This window comes from Dendropsophus ebraccatus, chromosome 11 (assembly GCF_027789765.1).
Source record: "Dendropsophus ebraccatus isolate aDenEbr1 chromosome 11, aDenEbr1.pat, whole genome shotgun sequence".
Classification (NCBI taxonomy): Eukaryota; Metazoa; Chordata; class Amphibia; order Anura; family Hylidae; genus Dendropsophus; species Dendropsophus ebraccatus.
In genome coordinates this window covers 33,061,533-33,085,050 of record NC_091464.1, presented here as the reverse complement: position 1 = coordinate 33,085,050, position 23,518 = coordinate 33,061,533, and the positions used below count along the sequence as shown (strand labels likewise).

The 23,518-nt window shown below is 48.2% G+C and overlaps 1 protein-coding gene and 1 long non-coding RNA gene across 3 annotated transcripts in view; one reads left to right on the top strand and one right to left on the bottom strand.

The window, feature by feature from the left end:
• PRKX (protein kinase cAMP-dependent X-linked catalytic subunit) overlaps positions 1 to 7,798 on the bottom strand; it is a 90,571-nt gene extending 82,773 nt beyond the window's left edge. Inside the window, exon 1 of the mRNA XM_069944444.1 lies at positions 7,103 to 7,798. Within this exon, the coding sequence (XP_069800545.1) occupies positions 7,103 to 7,286 (184 nt within the window). The 5' untranslated portion in view covers positions 7,287 to 7,798. The remainder of the gene's footprint in view (positions 1 to 7,102) is intronic.
• A 421-nt stretch (positions 7,799 to 8,219) lies between these two features.
• LOC138768116 (uncharacterized) lies at positions 8,220 to 22,430 on the top strand. Of its 2 annotated transcripts, none has more exons than XR_011358937.1 (3): positions 8,220 to 8,292; positions 21,428 to 21,573; positions 22,118 to 22,430. It is a non-coding gene; the product is annotated as an uncharacterized lncRNA (long non-coding RNA). The 2 variants fall into 2 exon arrangements; XR_011358936.1 differs by lacking the exon at positions 8,220 to 8,292 and adding an exon at positions 8,377 to 8,516.
• The last annotated feature ends 1,088 nt before the right edge of the window (positions 22,431 to 23,518 follow it).

The following is a 23,518-nucleotide window of genomic DNA, read 5'->3' as shown; positions in this document are numbered from 1 at the left end:
GACATCTTTTAAATGGCTGAATAAGACACTGGGAAAATAGCCTTTGGCTTTATCCATGTTTACCAGGTAGTCCTTGGGCTGCATCAACCTTCTCCAAGCAGCGAAGGATTTGTGCAAACCCTAAGGCCTTATTCACACGATCGGTGCCGCGATCCACTCAACGATGACCGGGCCAGGATTGTGGTACTGATCCACTAGAAGTGCAGTCTTCCCCCGCTGCCTGGCTTCAGAGACGACAGGAGCCCATAATGTGCGCTCCTATCAATGCATCTGAAAACTACTCCCCTTCTCCCCCGTCCCAGCCAGCTTACACATGCTCATCGGGAGTGGTGTGGACTACACTGGTTCGTGCTGGTGCCAGGAGGAGAAGGTACCCCACTTCTAGTGAACATGTACTTGCCGGCACGGGGGGGTTGGGGATCCATAGTAGGACATGCCCTATTTTTTGTGGTGGAGGTCGCGGCACGGATCATATGAATGGCTGCATTAACTTGAATGAATCCTAAAACTGTCCGTGGTTGCGGATCCGCGACCAGACAATTTTACGGGACGTGTGAATGCAGCCTAAATTTCAGCAAGTTTGCTCATCTCTATTGATGAACAAGAGATCTTTATTGAAGGAATGATCTTTCATCTAAACATTTCCAACACAGTCGACTTACTTTCAGTTGATAATCTGTCATTGGTCGGATACAACAACCGTTCCTGATAAATTTCAACCGACAATCAATCATCTTGGTTGAAATCGTTCAGTGAGGGTTAAGTGTACAAGCACCTAATCGACATATAGACTGTAACACCCCCATGACGGCTAACGCTGCCTTACTTTAGCCTATAAGTGTGAACACATCTGGCCAAGGTTACAACAACACTACACAAACATGTTTGGCCAAGCAGCACGAACACTGCAAAAGTGTGTAACATACAAATTTAACACAAGCTGCCAATCATTTGCATATAGCCTACAAAAATATATATATGCAAAAGCTTTATCCCCTGTGGGTAAGGGCTGGTAATAGTGGTGAGGGCATCAAAAGACAAGTCTGTGCCCTATGGCATATCCTCATCAAAAATAAGACAAAGCGCCCAAAAGAACACGGCATAAAACCCTTTCTCTCTTTTTTTTACAACAATATAACTTCAATGCTGTGAAGTAGGAAAAATTATCCAACAAACGTCGAGTCAAAATGATCTCTTGTGTATGTAGGACACATCAGATGATCATCCTGACTGGATATCCTATAGGAAATGAGGGATAAGCTGCTGCAGAACGTCAATCCAAAAGAAGAACAATGTAAAAAAAAAAATAATAATAATTTTATTTTATTAAATAAGTGGGATCCATTAGTCTTTGTCAGGGCTATAGATATTACATTACTAGTAGATCGCATTGGTTGGTAGTGCCAAGAAATCCTACGTCTGTGGACACAGTATGACCTGAACTGGCTTCAGTGGTTGGTTTAGCATTGTACATTGTAAATTATGTGTAGGCAGGTTGCTATGGTCAAATACTAACATACTAACCAGCACACCATACTATATGAATAAGAAGGCGATTCTGTGCCCTTTCTCATTCCAAAGATCATTAATCTAATCCCTCAAGATGGACCCTATATTTTCTAATAATTTCCAGCGATTTCCATGTGGAATATCCAATCACAGGCCTCTCACGTTCTTCTCGCGGCACAATAAGCGCTATGTATCAGCTACACATGGCAAGGCTCTGTTCACATGGTGAGCCGCTGTGCAATGGTCAACTTTGGTTAGTCAGTAATTGTTACTTTAGTTTTTACTGATCTGAACCTACAAAATGTGTGTCACGAGCTCATATCACTCTGTATGACCTGTAACTAAGAGGCTGAAGGGAAGTGACAACTGTGCGAGTACATTTCCAGGAGCGGATAGCAGATATCTCATGTAGCCAAGGGTTTATCTCAGCTGAATATCTTTACCGTACCAGTGCCAACTAAAATACTACACCCTAAAACAAGAATGTGGACCTGAAGAGGTAGGGTGACTTTCACATCTTATTGACTAAGTGGTCTTAAAATAACATAGCTGCCCGAAAAGACCTCTCAAGAATCGTGATGACCATTTTCGGCACGGCAAGAACCAAACTTTGCATGGCGCCATAAGACGGCCATCTTGATTATCATACGCGACCAATGACATCTTATCCATCATCCATGCTCCATATAGCTTTATGCTAATAAAGTTGCTGCGGGTAGCACCTATGGCAATGCTCTCTAGTAGGCACATAGAAGCAGTACACAGCCCTGTGGCATCTCTTCTGCCCAAACTTGCCCTTCTGGCATATGCAAAGGCTGGTTCCTCTCCTGGTTGTAGTAAAACATGGACCAATGAATTCCAAATACTGACCAAAATACTAAGGGGTAGAAAAGACTAGAAATGTATGACTCCACCAACAGAGTGCTACCAGATGGGAAGTGGCACTACAGTCTGCGCTCTGATTGGATGGTGTCAGACAGTGTAGAGACACGCCCCTAATTAGTAACACCCTATTGGCTATTGAGTCACACATTTCCATTTAGGGCCCTATTCCACCGGACGATTATCGTTTGCATAATCGTTAACGATTAACGATCGCTATAGCGAAAGACCTGAAAATGTTCAGTCATTTCCATGGAACGATAATCGTTACTTATGATCGTAATTGCTATCGTTCTTTCTTCGCTATTTATTCGCTATTGCGTTCGTATCTATTGCGAACGACCAAACAATGTCTTATTCAATGCAAACGATTTGCGAACGAGCAACAATAAAAATAGGTCCAGGTCTTATAAAGCGATCAACGATTTCTCGTTCGGTCGTTAATCGTTAACTGCATTTCAACCGAACGATTAACGTTTAGATTCGAACGATTTAACGATAATCGTCCGGTGGAATAGGGCCCTAAGAAGAACAGAGGAACAACTCAGAGCTATAAGAATAGGTGATCCTGAACAGTCGTGTCTTGGTCAGTAGACATAACATGACAATGAGTGGTGATGGGTCTTCTAGGATACAGAGCTGTGTTCTTGGTACCAACTGGTGGCTCATGGATTAGCTGTGTGTGGTGTTCAGGAAGCCTGCTATAGGTCTACACATACTAGTAGGCCAGAGGTGGTCTGCATTGTGAGAGACAAGTGAAGCTGGAGTGGCTGACCACTGGCGGATAGCAGTGACAACAGGGTTCTGAAAGTGACAGCAGGTCTTTGCAGGTTGTCCACCTTAGCATTAGACAGTCACTCTCACAGCGTATACCTTGAGACGTTGCCAACAGCAACCTGCAGAATGTCAAGAGAGGATGGCGAGCTGACTGGTTGTGTGGGACGCCTTTGGGTTAGGACCGTAGGGTCTTTGCCACAGAGCTCAGTAGTTTATAGGGATTGGTGTCAGCCGTCACAAAGATGGGGGAGACTGAGCGTATTATGGCCGACTAAGGGGTGAGCAAGAAGAGTTTCAGGTGTAAAGGTGCCAAGGCTGGTTTGTTGGGAACTAGGCCCACACTTGGTAACACTGAGTGTAAGGCCGTAGAGACAGGTGATGGAGGCTTCTAGGGTGTAGAAGTGGCAGTCTACAGTATACCTAGAGGGATGTACTGGCTGTTGGAGATGCAGGGAGATGACAGTATACACTAGTAGTAGTTGGATCATAGACTCTCACCAGGTAGTGACCCCGATTATCTTGGGATTAGTCTGAATTTGGGTGCAGTTTCTTCCCAGGTCCGTTAGTTGCACATGGAGAGTTTCCTATATAACCTGAGTATTGTCTGAAACAGTCTCATCTTACTAGAGGACATTTCTGGTCCCATATAGGCCCAAAACAGAAACTCCTCACTAAAGCAGAACCCTACAGAACTAGCTGATGAATGCCCACGCACATAATAAATAGCCGCATACCCACAGACAGTGTAATGAGTATGGAGGCATCACACCTGCCCACCAGGGAGAGCTAACCAGTCCAGCTGCTCGGAGTGTGTACATTCATGGGGGTGGGTGGGGGGGGGGGGTAGTGATGGAGCTATTTGGTGCAGCATGTATGGGCAACATTCATCTTTTGACCACAGTCCTTTATCACTGGGCTACAAACACCTCAGAAGCCAATGGATTTCTAAATACCAAGCAGTCACAAATATGGCGAGGGATACACAGCGTGGATGGCTGCCGCCATGACCGGACAGTTACAAGGAATCCATGGAAGATGCATTGGTCCATGAGAGATGTACTGTCAGATCACGACCACTTGTAGGCACAACCCGACCCCGGTCACAGTACAGTCTCTGGAGTGATATTTGGCTGCACAACCTGTGTTACAGCCATCATCATCATCTTCTCGCAGCAGCAGCCTACATGGGAGTAATACGTTGTCCTCCTCCTGGTTACATAGACGCTGGGGACATGTGACACACATGCAACTTTTTGCTCACTGTGTAACGTTCCCTCCATATGACACTATCCCCCCACTGAAGGGGGAATCCCATATATACAGGATACTACCAGAGGAACACAATGCGGCCGCACAGAGGAAGAGATCCCCAGGCTCTCTATACAGGAGAGTCTCCGCAGCTGGTGCAGTACTACATCTCCCATCATAGTCAGCCTCCCGCTGTCTGGGGAAAATGGGGATTGTAGTCTGGCAGCTGTTGGGGGGGGGGGGGGGCACAGGTTGTAGTCTGGCAGCTGTTGGGGGGGGGGCACAGTCTGTGTAGTCTGTGGTTGGGGGGCAGTGGTAGGACAGGCACAGGCTGTAATCTGGCAGCGGTAGGACACGCACAGGTTGTAGTCTGTGGTTGGGGGGGCACAGGTTGTAGTCTGGCAGCGGTAGGACACACACAGGTTGTAGTCTGTGGTTGGGGGGCAGTGGTAAGACAGGCACAGGTTGTAGTCTGTGGTTGGGGGGGCACAGGTTGTAGTCTGTGGTTGGGGGGGGGCACAGGTTATAGACTGTGGTTGGGGGGGGGCACAGGTTATAGACTGTGGTTGGGGGGGGGCACAGGTTATAGACTGTGGTTGGGGGGGGCACAGGTTATAGTCTGTGGTTGGGGGGGCACAGGTTATAGTCTGTGGTTGGGGGGGGGGGGGGGCACAGGTTATAGTGTGTGGTGGGGGGGGGGGGGGCACAGGTTGTAGTCTGTGGTTGGGGGGGGGCACAGGTTATAGTCTGTGGTTGGGGGGGGGCACAGGTTATAGTCAGTGGTTGGGGGGGGGCACAGGTTATAGTCTGTGGTTGGGGGGGGGCACAGGTTATAGTCTGTGGTTGGGGGGGGCACAGGTTATAGTCTGTGGTTGGGGGGGGCACAGGTTATAGTCTGTGGTTGGGGGGGGGCACAGGTTATAGTCTGTGGTTGGGGGGGGGCACAGGTTATAGTCTGTGGTTGGGGGGGCACAGGTTATAGTCTGTGGTTGGGGGGGGCACAGGTTATAGTCTGTGGTTGGGGGGGGCACAGGTTATAGTCTGTGGTTGGGGGGGGCACAGGTTATAGTCTGTGGTTGGGGGGGGCACAGGTTGTAGTCTGTGGTTGGGGGGGCACAGGTTGTAGTCTGTGGTTGGGGGGGCACAGGTTGTAGTCTGTGGTTGGGGGGGGCACAGGTTGTAGTCTGTGGTTGGGGGGGGGGCACAGGTTGTAGTCTGTGGTGGGGGGGGCACAGGTTGTAGTCTGTGGTTGGGGGGGGCACAGGTTGTAGTCTGTGGTTGGGGGGGGCACAGGTTGTAGTCTGTGGTTGGGGGGGGGCACAGGTTGTAGTCTGTGGTTGGGGGGGGCACAGGTTGTAGTCTGTGGTTGGGGGGGGGCACAGGTTGTAGTCTGTGGTTGGGGGGGGGCACAGGTTGTAGTCTGTGGTTGGGGGGGGGCACAGGTTGTAGTCTGTGGTTGGGGGGGGGGGGGCACAGGTTGTAGTCTGTGGTTGGGGGGGGGCACAGGTTGTAGTCTGTGGTTGGGGGGGGGCACAGGTTGTAGTCTGTGGTTGGGGGGGGGGCACAGGTTGTAGTCTGTGGTTGGGGGGGGCACAGGTTGTAGTCTGGTTGGGGGGGGGGGGCACAGGTTGTAGTCTGTGGTTGGGGGGGGGCACAGGTTGTAGTCTGTGGTTGGGGGGGGGCACAGGTTGTAGTCTGTGGTTGGGGGGGGGCACAGGTTGCAGTCTGTGGTTGGGGGGCAGTGTCAGCACAGGTTGCAGTCAGTGTTTGGGGGCAGTGGTAGCACAGGTTGCAGTCAGTGTTTGGGGGCAGTGGTAGCACAGGTTGCAGTCAGTGGTTGGGGGGGCACAGGTTGCAGTCTGTGGTTGGGGGGGGCACAGGTTGCAGTCTGTGGTTGGGGGGGGGCACAGGTTGTAGTCTGTGGTTGGGGGGGGGCACAGGTTGTAGTCTGTGGTGGGGGGGGGGGGGCACAGGTTGCAGTCTGTGGTTGGGGGGCAGTGTCAGCACAGGTTGCAGTCAGTGTTTGGGGGCAGTGGTAGCACAGGTTGCAGTCAGTGTTTGGGGGCAGTGGTAGCACAGGTTGCAGTCAGTGTTTGGGGGCAGTGGTAGCACAGGTTGCAGTCTGTGGTTGGGGGGGGGCACAGGTTGCAGTCTGTGGTTGGGGGGGGCACAGGTTGCAGTCTGTGGTTGGGGGGGGGCACAGGTTGCAGTCTGTGGTTGGGGGGGCACAGGTTGCAGTCTGTGGTTGGGGGGGCACAGGTTGCAGTCTGTGGTTGGGGGGGCACAGGTTGCAGTCTGTGGTTGGGGGGGGCACAGGTTGCAGTCTGTGGTTGGGGGGGGCACAGGTTGCAGTCTGTGGTTGGGGGGGGCACAGGTTGCAGTCAGTGGTTGGGGGGGCACAGGTTGCAGTCAGTCAGTGGTTGGGGGGGCACAGGTTGCAGTCAGTCAGTGGTTGGGGGGGCACAGGTTGCAGTCTGTGGTTGGGGGGGCACAGGTTGCAGTCTGTGGTTGGGGGGGCACAGGTTGCAGTCTGTGGTTGGGGGGGCACAGGTTGCAGTCTGTGGTTGGGGGGGCACAGGTTGCAGTCAGTGGTTGGGGGGGGCACAGGTTGCAGTCAGTCAGTGGTTGGGGGGCAGTGGTAGGACAGGCACAGATAGGGGACACCATACATCACAGTGTAACTCACCCACAGTCGCCACCGTGTCGAGGTCCTCCAGCTTGTAGTGCTGCTGCTGGGGGTCCGGTCCGGGCGGGGGGCTGTGCCCGCTCAGGCAGCCGGGGCTCGGGCTGGGGACCCCCCCGTCGCTGCTGCCCTTGCTGGCGCCCCTGGAGCCGGTCCTGGCTGTCCCCGCTCCGGCTGCCGCCTCCATCCGATGCGTCGTGCGATCTCCGAGCGGTGAGCGATCAGCGGGCTCCGGCGGGGCTGCGCGGCATCTGAGGGCACCGGAGCGGTGCGGGCACGGTAACCGGACACGGGGGACACCGGAGCCTCTCACTGAAGCTGTCCCGGCTCCGGGCAGGTGGCAGTGCCGGCAGCGAGCAGTCTGTCAGCAGTCATTGTGTCTGGAGCCTGGCACTGCCACACACACAGGTACTAGACAATGGCACTGCTCATCCCACACAGCCGGTGCCAGGGGAGCCCGCCGGTGCCCGGCCTCTGCCCCGGGAGGCTGACGGATCACCCGGCACTAGCGGAGAGGTCTCCCGGCTGCTCCCGGGATGGCCGTCAGTCCTGAGGCGTCTGCCCGTCTCCCGGCCCCGCACTCGGGCAGCGTTACACTGCGGGCAGTAGTAGTGAGAGCTTGTGCCACTTTCTGTGTCCGCTTCACCACATTGCCGCTGACTCCTCCCCTTCCCTGCAGATTCAAACTGCAGCTTATTCACACAAGGAAAGCGTCCAGAAAAGGCGGGGCCAAGTCGTCTGACTCCGCCCACATCCTCAAGCAGTAGGGCGTGTCTCCGTGTCACCACGCTGTCAATCTGATACAAGCTCCGCCCCGCTTTTTAGCACTTTCACCCGCACCACAGAGCCCAAAGCAAAACGACCCGCCCACCGGCCGTCTCTGTTCCACAAGACACGCCTACTTGTGACCCGCCCACCCCTTGTCATCTCACACAAGCCACGCCCACCGCCGGTCTCCTCCCACAAGTGCCGCGCTTTCAAAGGGCTTCCTCACTTTTCTAGCCTATCCGTCATGTGACACGCCCACGTGCTGTCACTGTACAGCGAGGCGACGCCCACTTACTAGTCTGTCGCCTCCGCTTTGTTTGTGTTCGCGTACAGCCCGGCGCGGAGGGGAAGGGGGCGGGGCTTAGTGTAACCAATCCCGAGGGCTGAACCTATCCACCTGCGCCGCCTCAGACACGCCCGGCCAGGTGAGCACGTGACGTCAGATGAAACACCTGGAGGGGCTCCGGCTGTGCAGCTGGGAGGCCGCGGTACTGTGCAGGACGTGTCACCTGTGTGTGGAGCAGGGACAATGGCCTGGACACAGTGCCTGGGTGTCCCCTCCCCAGCTGTGCCCGCACAGACTCCATAGAGAAGGGTCACTGCTGTGATAACCAGAGCTAACACATGTCACATCAGGTTATTGTGCCAAGTAAGTGGCTGCTGGGAGTTGTTGTTCCATCACTCAGCAATGATGGGAGGCAGAATACCAGTGACTCCCAGTGATGTGATCCCTACAAGGATGAGTCTGCACAGGCCACTCACATTAGTCACAATCACATGCAGGAATAATTATTGGCTTCAGTCAGTGACAACCAGTGGGAAAGACAAGGACACAGACAGTGAACCCTGCTCTGTTCCCGCCCAATGGCCCTGCCTACTCGCCACAGACAGCCCTAGGCGGCTGCGGATAACCACAAGGACGGTCCCTGCACTGATATAGGTGGTACACGAAGCACAGACAAACACAATAATTCTTAGTGGACAATCCGGGTCAGCAAAAGTACAAGATCGGGGGCAGTCGGGAAGTCAATAGGTCAGACAGGGAAGTCAAAGAACAAAGCCAAAGAGATTCACAGACAGATCACAGAGGTACAAGCTAAAGCAGAGATAAAACTCTTATATAAAAAAACCCTTGTGGCCACCAATTGTAACCAGTCTCTGCTCAGAATATACACCATTACCAACAACCCTCTGGTATCCAGGGCCGGCCTTTGTGGTGTGCGACCTGTGCGCTTGCAAAGGGCGCCTCACTCCCAGCCAGCTAGGGGGCGCTCCAGCACAGGGCTGCTCTGCATATCTATCTACAAATAGAAGTTAGATGTGCTGTGTTTCTGCCAGAGAGCCCCCTCCCCCACCCTCCGGCAGACACCCAGCACATCTAACTTCTATTTGTAGTTAGATATGCAGAGCAGCCCTCTGCCGGAGCGCCCTAGCCCCCCTCCTCCCGGAGCACTCAGCTTCTCTCCTCCCCTGTGCGGCGCTGGAGCATGACGTCACCCGGACCGCACGTCCAGCCTATCAGTAAGGGGACGTGCGGGCTGGGTGCAGTCATGCTCCGGTGCTCAGGTAAGAGAACTCTCATCAAGGGGGGACTGTGTGATGTCCCCTGGTTAGCTGTGCAGGACGTTTGTCCTGACACTAGCTAGCCAGGGGAGAACGGATGTTTGTAGAAATGCCGGGGAACACCCACCAGCAGGGGGCGGCAGTAGAGTGAGCAGCGAGAGAGAGAAAGGGGGAGGTAAAGCATGGCTGCCCCCTTTCCCTCTGTCACTGCCTGGAGCCTCCTCTGCTCCTGCTGCAGCTAGAGGCCGCTCTGCTGTCTGGCCTGTCAGCTGCCTGTACAGAGGAGCATCCTGCCAGGTAGGATGACCTCTGACCCCCAGCCCTCTCCTGCCGGGACCTGCAGAGAGACAGTGACAGCTCCTTCCTCCTGTAAGTACACACTAGCACTGATAGTGTGGGGGAGGGGGATATGCTGGCTGCTAGCTTACAAAGAAGCATAAGTGTGTGTTTTTTTTTTATTTCTACAGGAGCTTTGACATTATAGGACTACAACTCCCAATGTGGTCTGTCTGCTGTCAGTGCCCCCCCCCCTCAAACACACAGACAGATCACACTGGGAGTTGTAGTCCCACACAGTCTATATAGAAAGCTGTCCTCTGCAGCTCCTGTAGGACTAAACAAACTCCTCCTTATGCATAATAGTCACCCCTCATACAGTGTTAGAATAATTAGAATTGTCCCATTTTACCTTGCAGTGCCAGAATGGATATATATATATATATATATATATATATATATATATATATATATAGATATATATATATATATATATATATGCAGTAGCAAACTGGTAGGTAGGCAAGCAGGTCTGGTATGGCAGTGCTTATTCAGTCTTGGTATGGTGGTATTGTTCAGGTCCGGTATGGTGCAGTTATCCAGTCACAGTATGGCGGTATCAGGTCCGGTATGGTGCAGTTATCCAGTCACAGTATGTTGGTATCAGGTCCGGTATAGTGCAGTTATCCAGTCACAGTATGTTGGTATCAGGTCCGGTATGGTGCAGTTATCCAGTCACAGTATGGCGGTATCAGGTCCGGTATGGTGCAGTTATCCAGTCACAGTATGTTGGTATCAGGTCCGGTATGGTGCAGTTATCCAGTCATAGTATGTTGGTATCAGGTCTGGTATGGCGGTGTTATCCAGTCATAGTATGGTGGTATAGTTCAGGTCTGCTACGTTGGTGTTATCCAGCCACAGTATGGTGGTATTGTTTAGGGCTGGTATGCAGAATTTAATATGCAACCTTGTTTATATTTTAAGCAGTTAAAAACCATGTAGAAAAAAAGATTCAGACAATGCATGTGGCCGAAACCATGCATCCATTTCTTCCCTAGTAGCCGAGAGGAGGGCCCCGTTAAAAAGTTTGCTATGTGGCCCAGACATTTCTAGTTAGACCCCTGGCAGGGGTGATGGTTGTGGGGGAGGGCTGGGGGTGGTAGTTGTTTGGGGAGCTGTAGTTGGGTGGGGGCTGGGGTGTTAGTTGTTTGGGGGGGCTGGGGATGGTAGTTGTGTGAATGGCTGGGGGGTAGTTGTGTGTATGGGGGGGTGTCGGGTGGTGGGTGTTGTCTGGAGGCATGGGAGGCTGAAGGAGCTTTATGTTACCTTAAGGGGGGGGGGGGGCAAAAAGAGGTTTCGCACAGGGTGCCATTTACCCTAAAGCCGGCCCTGCTGGTATCTATCCTTCAGCCAACCACAAATCCACTGAACCATCCAGTCCTGGCTAAGTATGGCAGTATTTTGAGCACTGTGCAGTGTGATCTCTTCCTGTGCGGCTGTGGTGAAAGTGTATTGTGAGTGGATACAGAGGACCACTGTGAATAACCGACGTAGAAACTGCAAAGCACCACGTCCCATTGATGTGAGAGGTAAATATGTGTGAGGGCAGGCTGACATGCTAAAGTGGAATAAACCCCCTGCAGCCCTTGCTGGAAGAAGACAAGTTGGCGGTGGTAGAAGTGTTATGGTCTGGCATTTTCTGGGCACACTTTTAGAGATGAGTGAACATGCTAGTCCGAGCTCATTATATGCTCAAATATCGGGGTAGTCAAAATTCGACCGTATACTGTGTGTGCTTGAGTAAAGTTGGTAGTCTCCTTCCCACGTGTTTGGCGGCTTTAATCAACCAATAAACATGCGAACTAGGCACTGGAAGATCTGGCTACATAGCATCTATGTTGGCTGCCGGCAGAGCAGTGATTAGCCGGTTGCATCAGGTGACCTGGGTGTATATTAATATATATATATATATATATATATATATATATATATATATATATACAGATGCTGCATTCAGATGCTTTGTGATAGTTGTCAGGGAGAGGTGCTTGGGCAGGGAGAGAAGTAGTGTAGGCTCAGTGTGGTTAGTCAGACAGGTGATTAGGTTCACCAAACGCCTAACAGTCCTTTTGAGGACTAGTAGTATGACTGAAAAAAGCTAATTCCATACAATATACCAGTATTGTATATAGGTACAGTGGTGCCTTGGATTAGGAGCATAATTCTTTCCGGGACCATGCTTGTAATCCAAATCCGCTCTTAAACCAAAGCAAAACTTCCCATAAAAAAATCACTGAAATGCAGATGATTGGTTCCACGCCCCAAAAATATTGATATATTATTCTGAATAACATGTAAAACAGATGAAACAAACATTTAGAAACAGCAGAATCTGTGATATTATAAGTTACTGTACAGTATAGCAATCAGCATGTGGTGTATAATGTATAGTAAGTGCATAAACCTGATAATACAGCAGCAGTTTGTATATACAGGATGGAGCTGCAGATCCCCATAATACAGTAGTGTAGTTTAACATTCTAGAATAGAGAAGCAGGGCTGCTGTCAGAGGTCTGTGTGGTCACATGACTGCAGTGGGGAAGGGGTGTGTTCAGCATGGACCAATCAGGACTGACAGAGACTGCAGGGAGCATGAAGGAATGAGCAGGGCAGATGTGGGCACATACATGCAGCACTCTCTGTCCGGGGAGAGAGGGGTTACAGCTATGAAGAGATTACCTCCACAGTCCTGTCCCCTGATGTAAGCCCCAGCCTGAAGTGGATCTGCTATGATTTGAAAGGTGAGGGAGACTTCTTGGGTCAGAGTACAGGGCTGTAGACCACCTATGCAGACCATGTCCCTCCCCCGTACCCCTCCCACCCAGTACAGGGAGCTCTTAAACCAAAGCAATGCTCTCAAACCAAGTGACAATTTTGAAAAACTGTGTTACTCTTAAACCAAGGCACCGCTATATATAGCTAGTAATAGTCAATAATCCACAAGTAGTCAAAATTTAACAGGAAAAAAATGAGGGCACCTCTATGCCTCTGTTTACACTGCTGGTTGCACACTGCCTGTGGCTAAAGTACAGACAAAAATTCAGAAAGTGCAACAGCAACCCACAGGTGCAAGCACTTACCGTTTATACTCCCCCCGCTGTACACACAATAAAAACCTACTGTGTAGATATTAGTATTATATACAGTCTAACCAGTGTCCTAGCGTGACAGTATAGTGGTTGTGGCTCAGTATATGCCGTTGTATACTGTGTTACACTTTTTTTTCTGACAATAGTATACTCAATACTATCCAAAAGATGACAACAGTTCTGACACGACCATAGGTGGGGAAGCCTGAGAAGGGGCGCGGAAAGACACAGACAGTAAATCATAATCTGATCCCACCAGCTGACCCTTCCTACTTGCTTCAACAGTCCTGGGCGACTGCGGACAACCATTGAGATGGTCCCTATTTGCAGTAAGGCGGAAACAAAGACAAACTTATGTATAAGGGGTAGTCAACAGGTCAGGGTCAAAGCAAATGAGTAGCAATGTACAAAAACAGAATCCCAAAAAGTAGTCAGGTAATAGAGCCAAAGTCAGGTAATGCCAGGTAACAATATAGGAAAAGATAAGGAGATGCTGGCACTCTAGTAAATTAGTCTGATAACCAGAAACATTATATAGGAGGTCAGGTGTCCGGTCCAATACATGATTGGACTGGATCCCTGATCCTAGAAGCAAACACACAATTAGAGCTAATTTGAATGGCAAGGAGACCTCCCAGTCGCACAATACATTGCACCACAGCTGCTCAAAGTTGTAATTCTCCTGCTGGTGACACAGCCCATTCCTAGGTAGCTAGGGACCCTGTCGGGTATCTGTGACATGACGTGGCCAGGAGCGAGACCTAGACTATCCAGAGCACGCTTCTGTAACGCACCCATAGTGTGGCTGCAGGGTACGCTGATTACAGCTGATTCCATTGCAATCAGCATCCATTCTTTACTGAACATAACCTTAGAGTGCCTTTATACATGGAGATTTATCTGACAGATTTTTGAAGCCAAAGCCAGGAATGGATTTGAAAAGAGGAGAAATCTCAGTCTTTCCTTTATAGAGAGAGTCTTTAGACGGCACTTCTGTGTCTGTGGGTGGTGCAGTGGGAAAAAATCCCAGCAATACAGTAAAAGTTCAATCTCAGCACTCACCATAAATGCTTCATAATTTTATTTTAGAAAATTCATATCCATCAAAAATACAACAGGATGATGTTTTGGCGTTAGCCTTTCTCAGCTGACAGCTCAGAAAGGCTAACGCCAAAACGTCTTGTTGTACTTGTGATGGATATAAAGTTTCAAAAATAATAATAATTATGAAGTGTTTATGGTGAGTGCCGAGACTGAACTTTCATAGTCTTTGCTTTATGACCTGTTCCCTGTTTATAGTCTGTTCCTTGCTTTGGCTTCAAAAATCTGTCAGATAAATCTCTCTGTGTAAAGGCCCCCTAAGTGCCAGTGTCAGAGAATCCTCAACCTAGCAGTTTAGCCCCTGACATGCCTTGCCCAAATAATAACCATGGCATGTAAGGGATTAGAGGAGGGCTGTTTAATACCCCCAGAATTATTATTATTTTTTTAAATGCATACAGTACATTTCCCTTGATTTTTTTTTTATTTTTATACAAAACAATAAAAAATGCAGACTGAGCATACAGTATCTGGTATTGCCAAGCCAAACAATAAAAGTTTATCATTATTTATTACACATGGTAAGGCTATGTTTACACAACATTTTTTTTTTAATGACAAGAACGGCCGTTGTTAGCAATTAAAACAAAGTCCGCAAACATTTTTCATTGTTCACACTGTATTGTACAACGGCCGTTGTTTCAATTATTTAATGGAAATCAATGCAGTTTTCAGTGCAACAACGGACATTGTTTGACACTCAGTACAACGGCCATTGTTCATGCTTTGTGTGAACATAGCCTAAAGGTTAAAAAAAAAAAAAATTGAAAAAAAAAATGTATGGGAGTGGTAGTATTTTGTTAATCCCCCAACCAAAATACAGAAAAGATAGCTGTGATACATGGTTGGAGACACATAGACAAGGAGACCCTGACGCTGCATCCGCCAACTTTCCCTTCCTTTTGTGGAACCTTGACTCCTTAACAGGCCGGCCCCCAACCTGAAAACTGCAGCTACTCTGGCTAGGTGCAAAACACAAGACAAGGACAGGACAGACAAAACACAGTAGAGGCAAGGTCAGTAAACAGGGTCAGCAACAAGTGGTCAGAAGGCAGAGGTAGGGTCAAAGATACAAAGCCAAGGTCCAGGTAACACAGAGTTAAAGGAGAAGTCAGACGAAAATTTTTATTAAAGTATTGTATTGCCCCCCCAAAAGTTATACAAAATACCAATATACACTTATTAAATGAACATAAATGCACATAAACTGCTTTTTTTTCCATTCACTTTCTACTGTATCAAGGCTTCACTTCCTGTATAAAATGGTGATGTCACTTCCTGAATAAAATGGTGATGTCACGACCCGAATCCCAGAGCTGAGGGACACAGGGCACTGGAGGGACACTGAGCATCCCCCTGCCATCAACCTCTCCAGCAGCCACAGCCCGCACAGCTCTGGGAGTTGGGTCATGACATCACCATGTTATCCAGGAAGTGAAGCCTTGATGCAGTAGAAAGTGCAGGAAAAAAAGCACTTTATGTGCATTTCCTGTAATTTTGTATAACTTTGGGGGGCAATACTATACTTTAATAAGTATACTTTAAGTCAGTCAGAATAAACGCTAGCATAGGCTCTCCAAATGTAGGCTTTATAGCAGGCAACCAGGGATGATGGGTGTTGTATTTTATAGGAACTGGAGTCCCAGCCCCTTGCCCTGATTGGGGCAGAGACTACAGCCCCCTACAACACTTTCAGGGCTGACTGGCAGTGCTCTCTGCCAGTCAGCAAGGAAACTATACAATTCAGCCGAGCGCCGCAGCTGGGGAGCAACGTGGCTGTGACGCTAGTAACCAGGGTTAAAAAGGTCATATGTATTCAAAAATAATGCTAATATTAACAATGTGTTTCCTAAAAAAAGGTAAAACAAGGCCCCCCTCCCCAATAAAAATAATTTGTTTATTAACCCCTTAACGACATCGGGCGTAAACTTACGCCCTGGCGCCATGGTACTTAGCGCATCAGGGCGTAAATTTACGCCCGATGTTTCCCCGATCGCTGCGTGTTCACACACAGCGGTCGGGGAAGATGGCCTGCTATAAATCATAGCAGGCCATCATAGCTTCTCGGCACGGGGGGTGGTTAACACCCCCCGTGCTTACGATCGCTGCTATAGGCTGATCAATTCAGATCAGCCAATAGCGGCGATCGGAACCTTTCCGGGTCATCGGGTCATGGGGTCATGGCCGAGGACGGCACCGACCGCCATTACTGTAAAAAGTAATGTTGATCGCCGTGCCACCGGCCCGATCGCCGTGAACGGCCGGCCGGCCGTTCACGGCGATCGGGCCGGTGGCACGGCGATCAGAGTCCCACAAAATAGTAAATACCTGCCCTGGACCCCTCAGCTAGGTAGCCGAGGGGTCCAGAGCAGGTATTTGTACATTACTCACCTGTCCCGGGCTCCTGATCGGCGTCTTCCGGGTTCGCGGCGTCCTCCGTCATTCCGTTCGGTCTTCGGGTCTTTCCGGCGGTCCTCGTCGTCTTCTTTCGGCTATTTTCGGCTCCAGCCTCGTCATTTTCCGGATTTTGCGCTCTGCTGCCCCCTAGCGGCTGATATGTGTAATACACTTATCAGCAGCTACAGGGATATTCAGAATATAAAAAAAAAATATTTTTTTTTCCCAATTTTTTTTTTTTCTATTTTCCGCACCCTATCGCCGCTGAGTGTTGATCAGCATCGCACGAAAGTGCGCTGCTAATCAGCAACTCCTCCTTTTTGGCGTAGGGTGTTTTTTTTCTATATTCTACTGCCACGGTCTGCTTATAAGTGCCGCACATTGCGGCATTTATCAGCAACTCCTTTGTTGGCGTAGGTTTTTTTTTTATACTTACTGTAAAAAAACACGTAAAAAACACTACATTACACCACACTACATTGAATAAAGTTTGACACTACACCACTACATACCCCATATACTAGTCCCCGTATAAAGATGGCCACCAAGGTTTTTTCGGCGTCAGAAGGGATACGTTATTATTGCCTCCGACACCAAAACAGCCAGTGAGGATGAATGGGGGGATCCTTCTTTCCTCCATTCATCCTCATCATCCAGTGACGTGTCTGGGAGTAGCGTAGCGTACGCTGCCCCCCAGACACGTCTTTTCCGCCAGTACCGTCCCAATAAGAGATGACGGCATGGTGTGAAATTCTACACACTCTGTGACAGTACCTCAGGGTACACTTACAGATTTCGGGTACGTGCAAACTGCGGAATGGCGAAGGATAACCCTTTGTGCATTCCGCAGCTGGCACCCACCGGCGGACTGATGCGGGCGCATGTCTCCACCCGTGTCATAGACTCCATTCTATGCACGGGCGGAATCCGTCGTCTATCCAAAGAATGAACACGTTGGACGGAGAGCGGAATCCGCCCGTGCATAGAATGGAGTATATGACACGGACGGAGACGTGCGCCTGCATCAGTCCGCCGGTGGGTGCCAGCTGTGGAATGCACGAAGGGTTATCTGTCGCGATTCCGCAGTGTGCACGTACCCTTAGAGTGTATGTAGGAAGGGACACCCGAATCCAGCCCCCAGATGCCCCCTTCCCCCCCATCCTTGGAGTTAGTGGGGAGATCGTCCGGGAACTGATCTTCCCACTGCTGGATAAAGGTCACCACCTGTACGGGGATAACTTTTATACCAGCACCCCCTCTTCTGGTCCCTCGCTACCTGAGCTACTGTAGCTTGCGGCACGATCCGAACATATCAGAAGTAGTAATAAAGCCCTAATATTTAGCAGCCATGGAGCGGACCCAGCGCTTCTGGATATGAAGGACCCCGTATCGCACCAGGACAACATTTTCCAGGTGACGTCCCCCACATTGGAGAAAGGGAGACCCCAGAAGAAGTGCAGAGTGTGGGGTAACAGGGGGATCAGGAAGGACACCATTTTCCAGTGTGACACCTGTCCTGATCACCCCGGCCTCTGCATACTGGATCGCTTCAAGGCGTACCACACGTCACTGGGGTTCTACATTATCTAAATTCTGTCCCTTATTCCTATTTCAGGGGTCACGTTGGTCCGGGGATTATTCTGATCGCCATTATGGAGTCAGGAAGGAATTTTTCCCCTGTGATGAGGCTACTGTCGTCTGCCTCACGAGGGGTTTTTGCCTTCCTCTGGATCAACACAGGTTGAATTTGATGGACACCTGTCATTTCCAACCTTATAAACTAATAATTGGCCTAATACCCCCAAATAAATTAGAATTGTCCCTTTTCCCCAGCTAAATAGGTATGGCCGCCATTCCCATTAGAGGATGCCATGATGCAATTACAAAGCCTCTGTGCGGCCAGGACAGTAGAAACCCCCCACAAGTGACCCCATTCTGGAAACTACACCCCATAAGGAATCTAAGAAGGAGGGCAGCGGGGATATGGCCCCCTGGTGACGGCCACATTTGGGACGTGAAAATGAAAAAAATTGTATTTTTTATTTTCTCGGCACATGTTCTACGTAAGTGCCCGTCACCAGTGGGGTCCATATGCTCACTGCACCCCTTGTTAGATTCCTTATGGGGTGTAGTTTCCAGAATAGGGTCACTTGTCGGGGGTTTCTACTGTCCTGGCAGCACAGGAGCTTTGTAATTGCGACATGGCCTCCATCCTCCATTCCAGCCTCTAAATGGCGCTCTGTCCCTTTGGTGACTTGCCCTGTGCCCATATGGCACATTATGCCCACATGTGGGGTATTTTCGTACTCAGGGGACACTACCCTACACGTTTTGTGTTCATTTTCTTTTTTAACCCCTTGTGGAAATGGAAAAAAATCAAGGCTAGACCAACATTTAGTGTAATTTTTGTAAAATTTTTACTCTAAATTATTAATCTTGTCATGTTTTTTCATTTTCACAAGGGGTTAAAAGATAAAAAAAAACATTTAATGTGTAGAGCAATTTCCCCTGAGTACGGAAATACCCCACATGTGGACATAAAGCGCCATGCGGGTGCAGGGTAAGCCTCCGAAGGGAAGAAGCGCCATTTGGTTTTTGAAGGCTGGATTTGGATGGAATGGATTTCGAGGGGCCATGTTGCATTCAAAAGGCCCCTGTGTTGCCAAGACAGTTGAAACCCCCCACAAGTGACCCCATTATGGAAACTGCACCCCTCAAGGAATGTAACAAGGGGTGTAGTGAGCATATGGACCCCACTGGTGACGGACACAAATGTGGAACAATGTGGCGTGAAAATGAAATATTACATTTTTTACACTATAATGTTGGTTTAGCCTTGAATATATCATTTTCACAAGGGGTTAAAAGAGGAGAAAAAAAACAAAATGTGTAGCGCAATTTCCCCCGAGTCCGTAAATACCCCACATGTGGACATAAAGCGCCATGTGGGCGCAGGGCAAGCCTCCGAAGGGAAGGAGCGCCATTTCGTTTTTGAAGGCTGGATTTGGATGGAATGGATTTTGAGGGGCCATGTTGCATTCAAAAGGCCTCTGTGTTGCCAAGACAGTTGAAACCCCCCACAAGTGACCCCATTATGGAAACTACACCCCTCAAGGAATGTAACAAGGGGTGTAGTGAGCATATGGACCCCACTGGTGACGGGCACAAATGTGGAACAATGTGGCGTGAAAATGAAATATTACATTTTTTACACTATAATGTTGGTTTAGCCTTGAATTTATCATTTTCACAAGGGGTTAAAAGAGAAAAAAACACACAATATATGTAGAGCAATTTCCCCCGAGTCCGTAAATACCCCACATGTAGACATAAAGCGTCATGTGGGCGCAGGGCAAGCCTCCGAAGGGAAGGAGCGCCATTTGGATTTTGGAGGTTGGATTTGGCTAGAATGGATGATGAACGCCATGTCGCATTTACAGAGCCCTCGTGCTGCCAGGACAGTGGAAACCCCCCACAAGTGACCCCATTCTGGAAACTGCACCCCTCAAGGAATCTAACAAGGGGTGCAGTGAGGATATGAACCCCTTGATGACGGGCACATTTGTGCCATGAAAGTGAAAAAATGAAATTTTTCCCTTTCACGTCATATTGTTCCACATTTGTGCCCGTCACCAGTGGGGTCCATATGCTCACTGCACCCCTTGTTAGATTCCTTGAGGGGTGTAGTTTCCAGAATGGAATCACTTGTGGGGGGTTTCCAGTGTCTTGGCAGCACCAGGGCTCTGTAAATGCGACATGGCCCTTGAAATCCTTTTCAGTGAAATTCAGCTTCCAAAAGCCAATTGGCGCTCCTTCCCTTTGGAGGCTCGTCCTGCGCCCCCTTGGCACTCTATCGCCACATGTGGGGTATTTCTGTACTCGGGAGAAACTGCGCTACACATTTTTTGTCTTTTTTTGCCTCTTATCCCTTTAAGAAAATGAAAAATTGAAGGCTAGAACAACGTTTTAGTGTAAAAAATAAATTTTTCTTTTTTCACGCCACATTGTTCGGAAAATCTGTGAAGCACCTGTGGGGTCCAGATGCTCACCGCACCCCTTGTTACATTCCTTGAGGGGTGTAGTTTTCTAAATGGTGTCCCTTTAGGGGTGTTTTTTAGGTTTTGACACCCCAGAGCCTCTGCCAACCTGAAGTGGTACAGTCAAAAATGACCAAATATAACGGAGGCGTTGAAATTCACTAGGCGCTCCCTTATATCTGAGGCTTGTGGTTGCGTCAAATAGCGCAATAGGGTCACATATGGGATATTTCTATAAACTGCAGAAACGGGGCAATAATTATTGGGGTGCATTTCTCTGGTAATAGGTTTATAATTATGAAAAATATTGGATTACAATAAAATCTCTGCACAGAAAATTAAAATTTTCAAATTCCTTACACACTTCGCTTTTATTTCTGTGACTCCCCTAAAGGGTTAAAACACTTTCTGGATGTGCTTTTGCAGAGTTTGGGGGGTGCAGTTTCTGAAATGTGGTGCTTTGTGGGGCTTTCTAACATACAGGCCCCTCAAATACACTTTAAACCTGAACAGGTCCCTAAAAATATCTGATTTTGAAATTTTACTGAAAATTTGGAAATTTGCTGCTAATGTTTTAAGCTTTCTATTGTCTAAAAAAAAATGAAAGATAGTTTAATAAATGCTGCCAACATAAAGTAGACATGTTGCTAATGCTATTTAATATATAATTTATGTGGTATAACCACTTTCTGTATACGCAAAAAAGTTTCAAAGTTGGAAAAATGCATTTTTTAAAATTTTTTCACATTATTTGGTTTTTTTTCATAAAGATTTGTTATGAGTATCGACTCCAATTTACCAGAAATGTAAAGTACAATATGTCACGAGAAAACAATCTCAGAATCAGCCGGATAGGTAAAAGCATCCCGAAGGTATTAATGACTAAAGTGACACTGGTCATATTCATAAAATTTGTCTCTGTCATTAAGGCCATTTCAGGCTCTGTCCTTAAGGGGTTAAACATTGTTTCTATTGTGTATTTATTGTATTTGGTATTTGACAAAGAGAATAAAATTAGGTCGTTTTTTTTCCCACAGAAACAACAAAAATATAGAGGCAACTGTTTCTGAAGACTCAGGACAGGAGAAGGCCGACAGGTTACAGAGCTCATAAATTCAGAAAACTCATAAGCTATATGTGCACTACAGAGCTCCCACAGAAGCTCCAGCATGTAGACTGATAGGTAAAACATTCATATGTTCTAATCAGAAATTCCTCAGCGGTACAGAATGAGGTGTACTATTACTGATCTGTACCACACCACATTGGAAACAAACATTGACTTTAATGGTTAATTCCCTTTTTTTTTTTTTTTTTTTTTTTTTCAAATCAACTGGTGCCAGAAAGTGACAGAGATGTGTAATTTACTTTACTTCAAGTCCTGCAAGAAGTGGTGTATTCTTTCCAGTCTAAAACTCTCTGCTGCCACCTGTGTCCATGTCAAGAATTGTCCAGAGCAGCAGAAATCCCTATAGAAAACTCTCTCCAGACTGGAAAGAATACACCACTTCCTGCATGGCATACAGCAGCTGATAAGTACTGGAGGATTTGAGATTTTTGTGTGTGCTGTGAGCATCACAAAGTCTGTGTATTTAGTTTGTATATGCAACCAAATTGAGAGCAGTGATGTTAAAGATGATGAGAAATTAAAACAAAGGAAATTAAAAAGCTGGACAACTTTCTTTTTATTATTATACAATGATTTATCTTTTTTTATATTAAAACAGAAAACCCTGTCATCTCCTCAGTCCCAGCAGGAGAAACCTGAGTGATGGGATCTATTGAGTGGTTCATTTTCGTTCCTGCACTCTTTCATCAAGTTCAGTATTGACTTTGATATTGCAGCGTGGAGAAATCTATTTGCCTCCATCACATATGTTTTCAGATGGAACCATTGTACTTTTGCTGAAGTATCCCTGTACATCAATATGTGTCAGCTGCTTGGTTATAACTGCAATGTCTGCATAAAGTATTAGCGTCTATGTGTGGTAGACATCCTATACTACATTGAACTAGACAGCGGCTTCCTGCTTCTTGATCTCCGAGTGCAAATGATTTTTCTGCCAGAAAAAGGACCACGATATGTTACTGTATGTGTGAATCTATATGTGTTATAATAGCACCTTGTGAGTACTATAAATCAATGCGATGGGAAAACTGACTTAACCTCAGACAGGAAAACTGAAGAATAGAGAGTAGTAAAACTTATCGATGGCCTTAGATAAATATGTTTTATGTGGTTTACTAGAAGGACGAAATATGGTCCTACATCTAGTGAAGTGTGTTGTACAGCTAAGTAAGCCTTTCATATATATTAAAAAGGTACTCCGGAGACTTAAAGGAGAAGTCTGGCAGACCCGTTTTTTTAGCAAGTGCTGGGGAGAATAAAAGAAATAAAGTGCTCTTACCTCCCCCGCTCCAGCATTGGCGGCCACATACCACGGCTCTGGTTCCCGGGTCCCTGGACGCTTCCTAGTCTGAGCGGGGACTCGACGTAGGGTGCCACCTTGGCTGAGTGGACTTCACACGTCACGACCCGGGTCCCTGCTAAGACCAGGAAGCGTCCGGGGCCCAGAGCTGCGGTATGCAGCCACCAGCAGCTGGGGAGGTAAGAGCATGGTATTTCTTTTATCCTCCCCCTCCCCAGTACTTGCTAAAAAAAAAGGTCCTGGTCAGGTTTCTCCTTTACATTATATTTCTAATACATTGCTTTATTAAAGTTATATTACTTTTGTCATAACTTTATTAAAATAAATGCTTATTTTTTTATTTACATGTGCACTCCTGAAGACTGGGAGCAGTAAGGGGCAACACAGGATCCTCTGCTGCCACCAACATTTGTGTCGGGAACTGTAAGGCTCCGGTGCTGAGAGTTCCGGCAGGTCCCCGGCTATCACTGATGATAATGATTATGACCGCTGATGATACAGGCGTAGCTCCTACACCTGTGTCGTCCTCTGCAGTAAATTAACGTTGCTGCAGCACCAGGCATAGGCTGCAGCATTGTTAATTTACTGTGCAGCGGCAGGAGGGGGTTCATTTACTCTTCTAAGTGTAAATTTTTCTTATGGGGCAGCCATCTTGTCTGAGCTTCCTGTAGGCTGAGAGTTTTTATGCCCTATGATCTG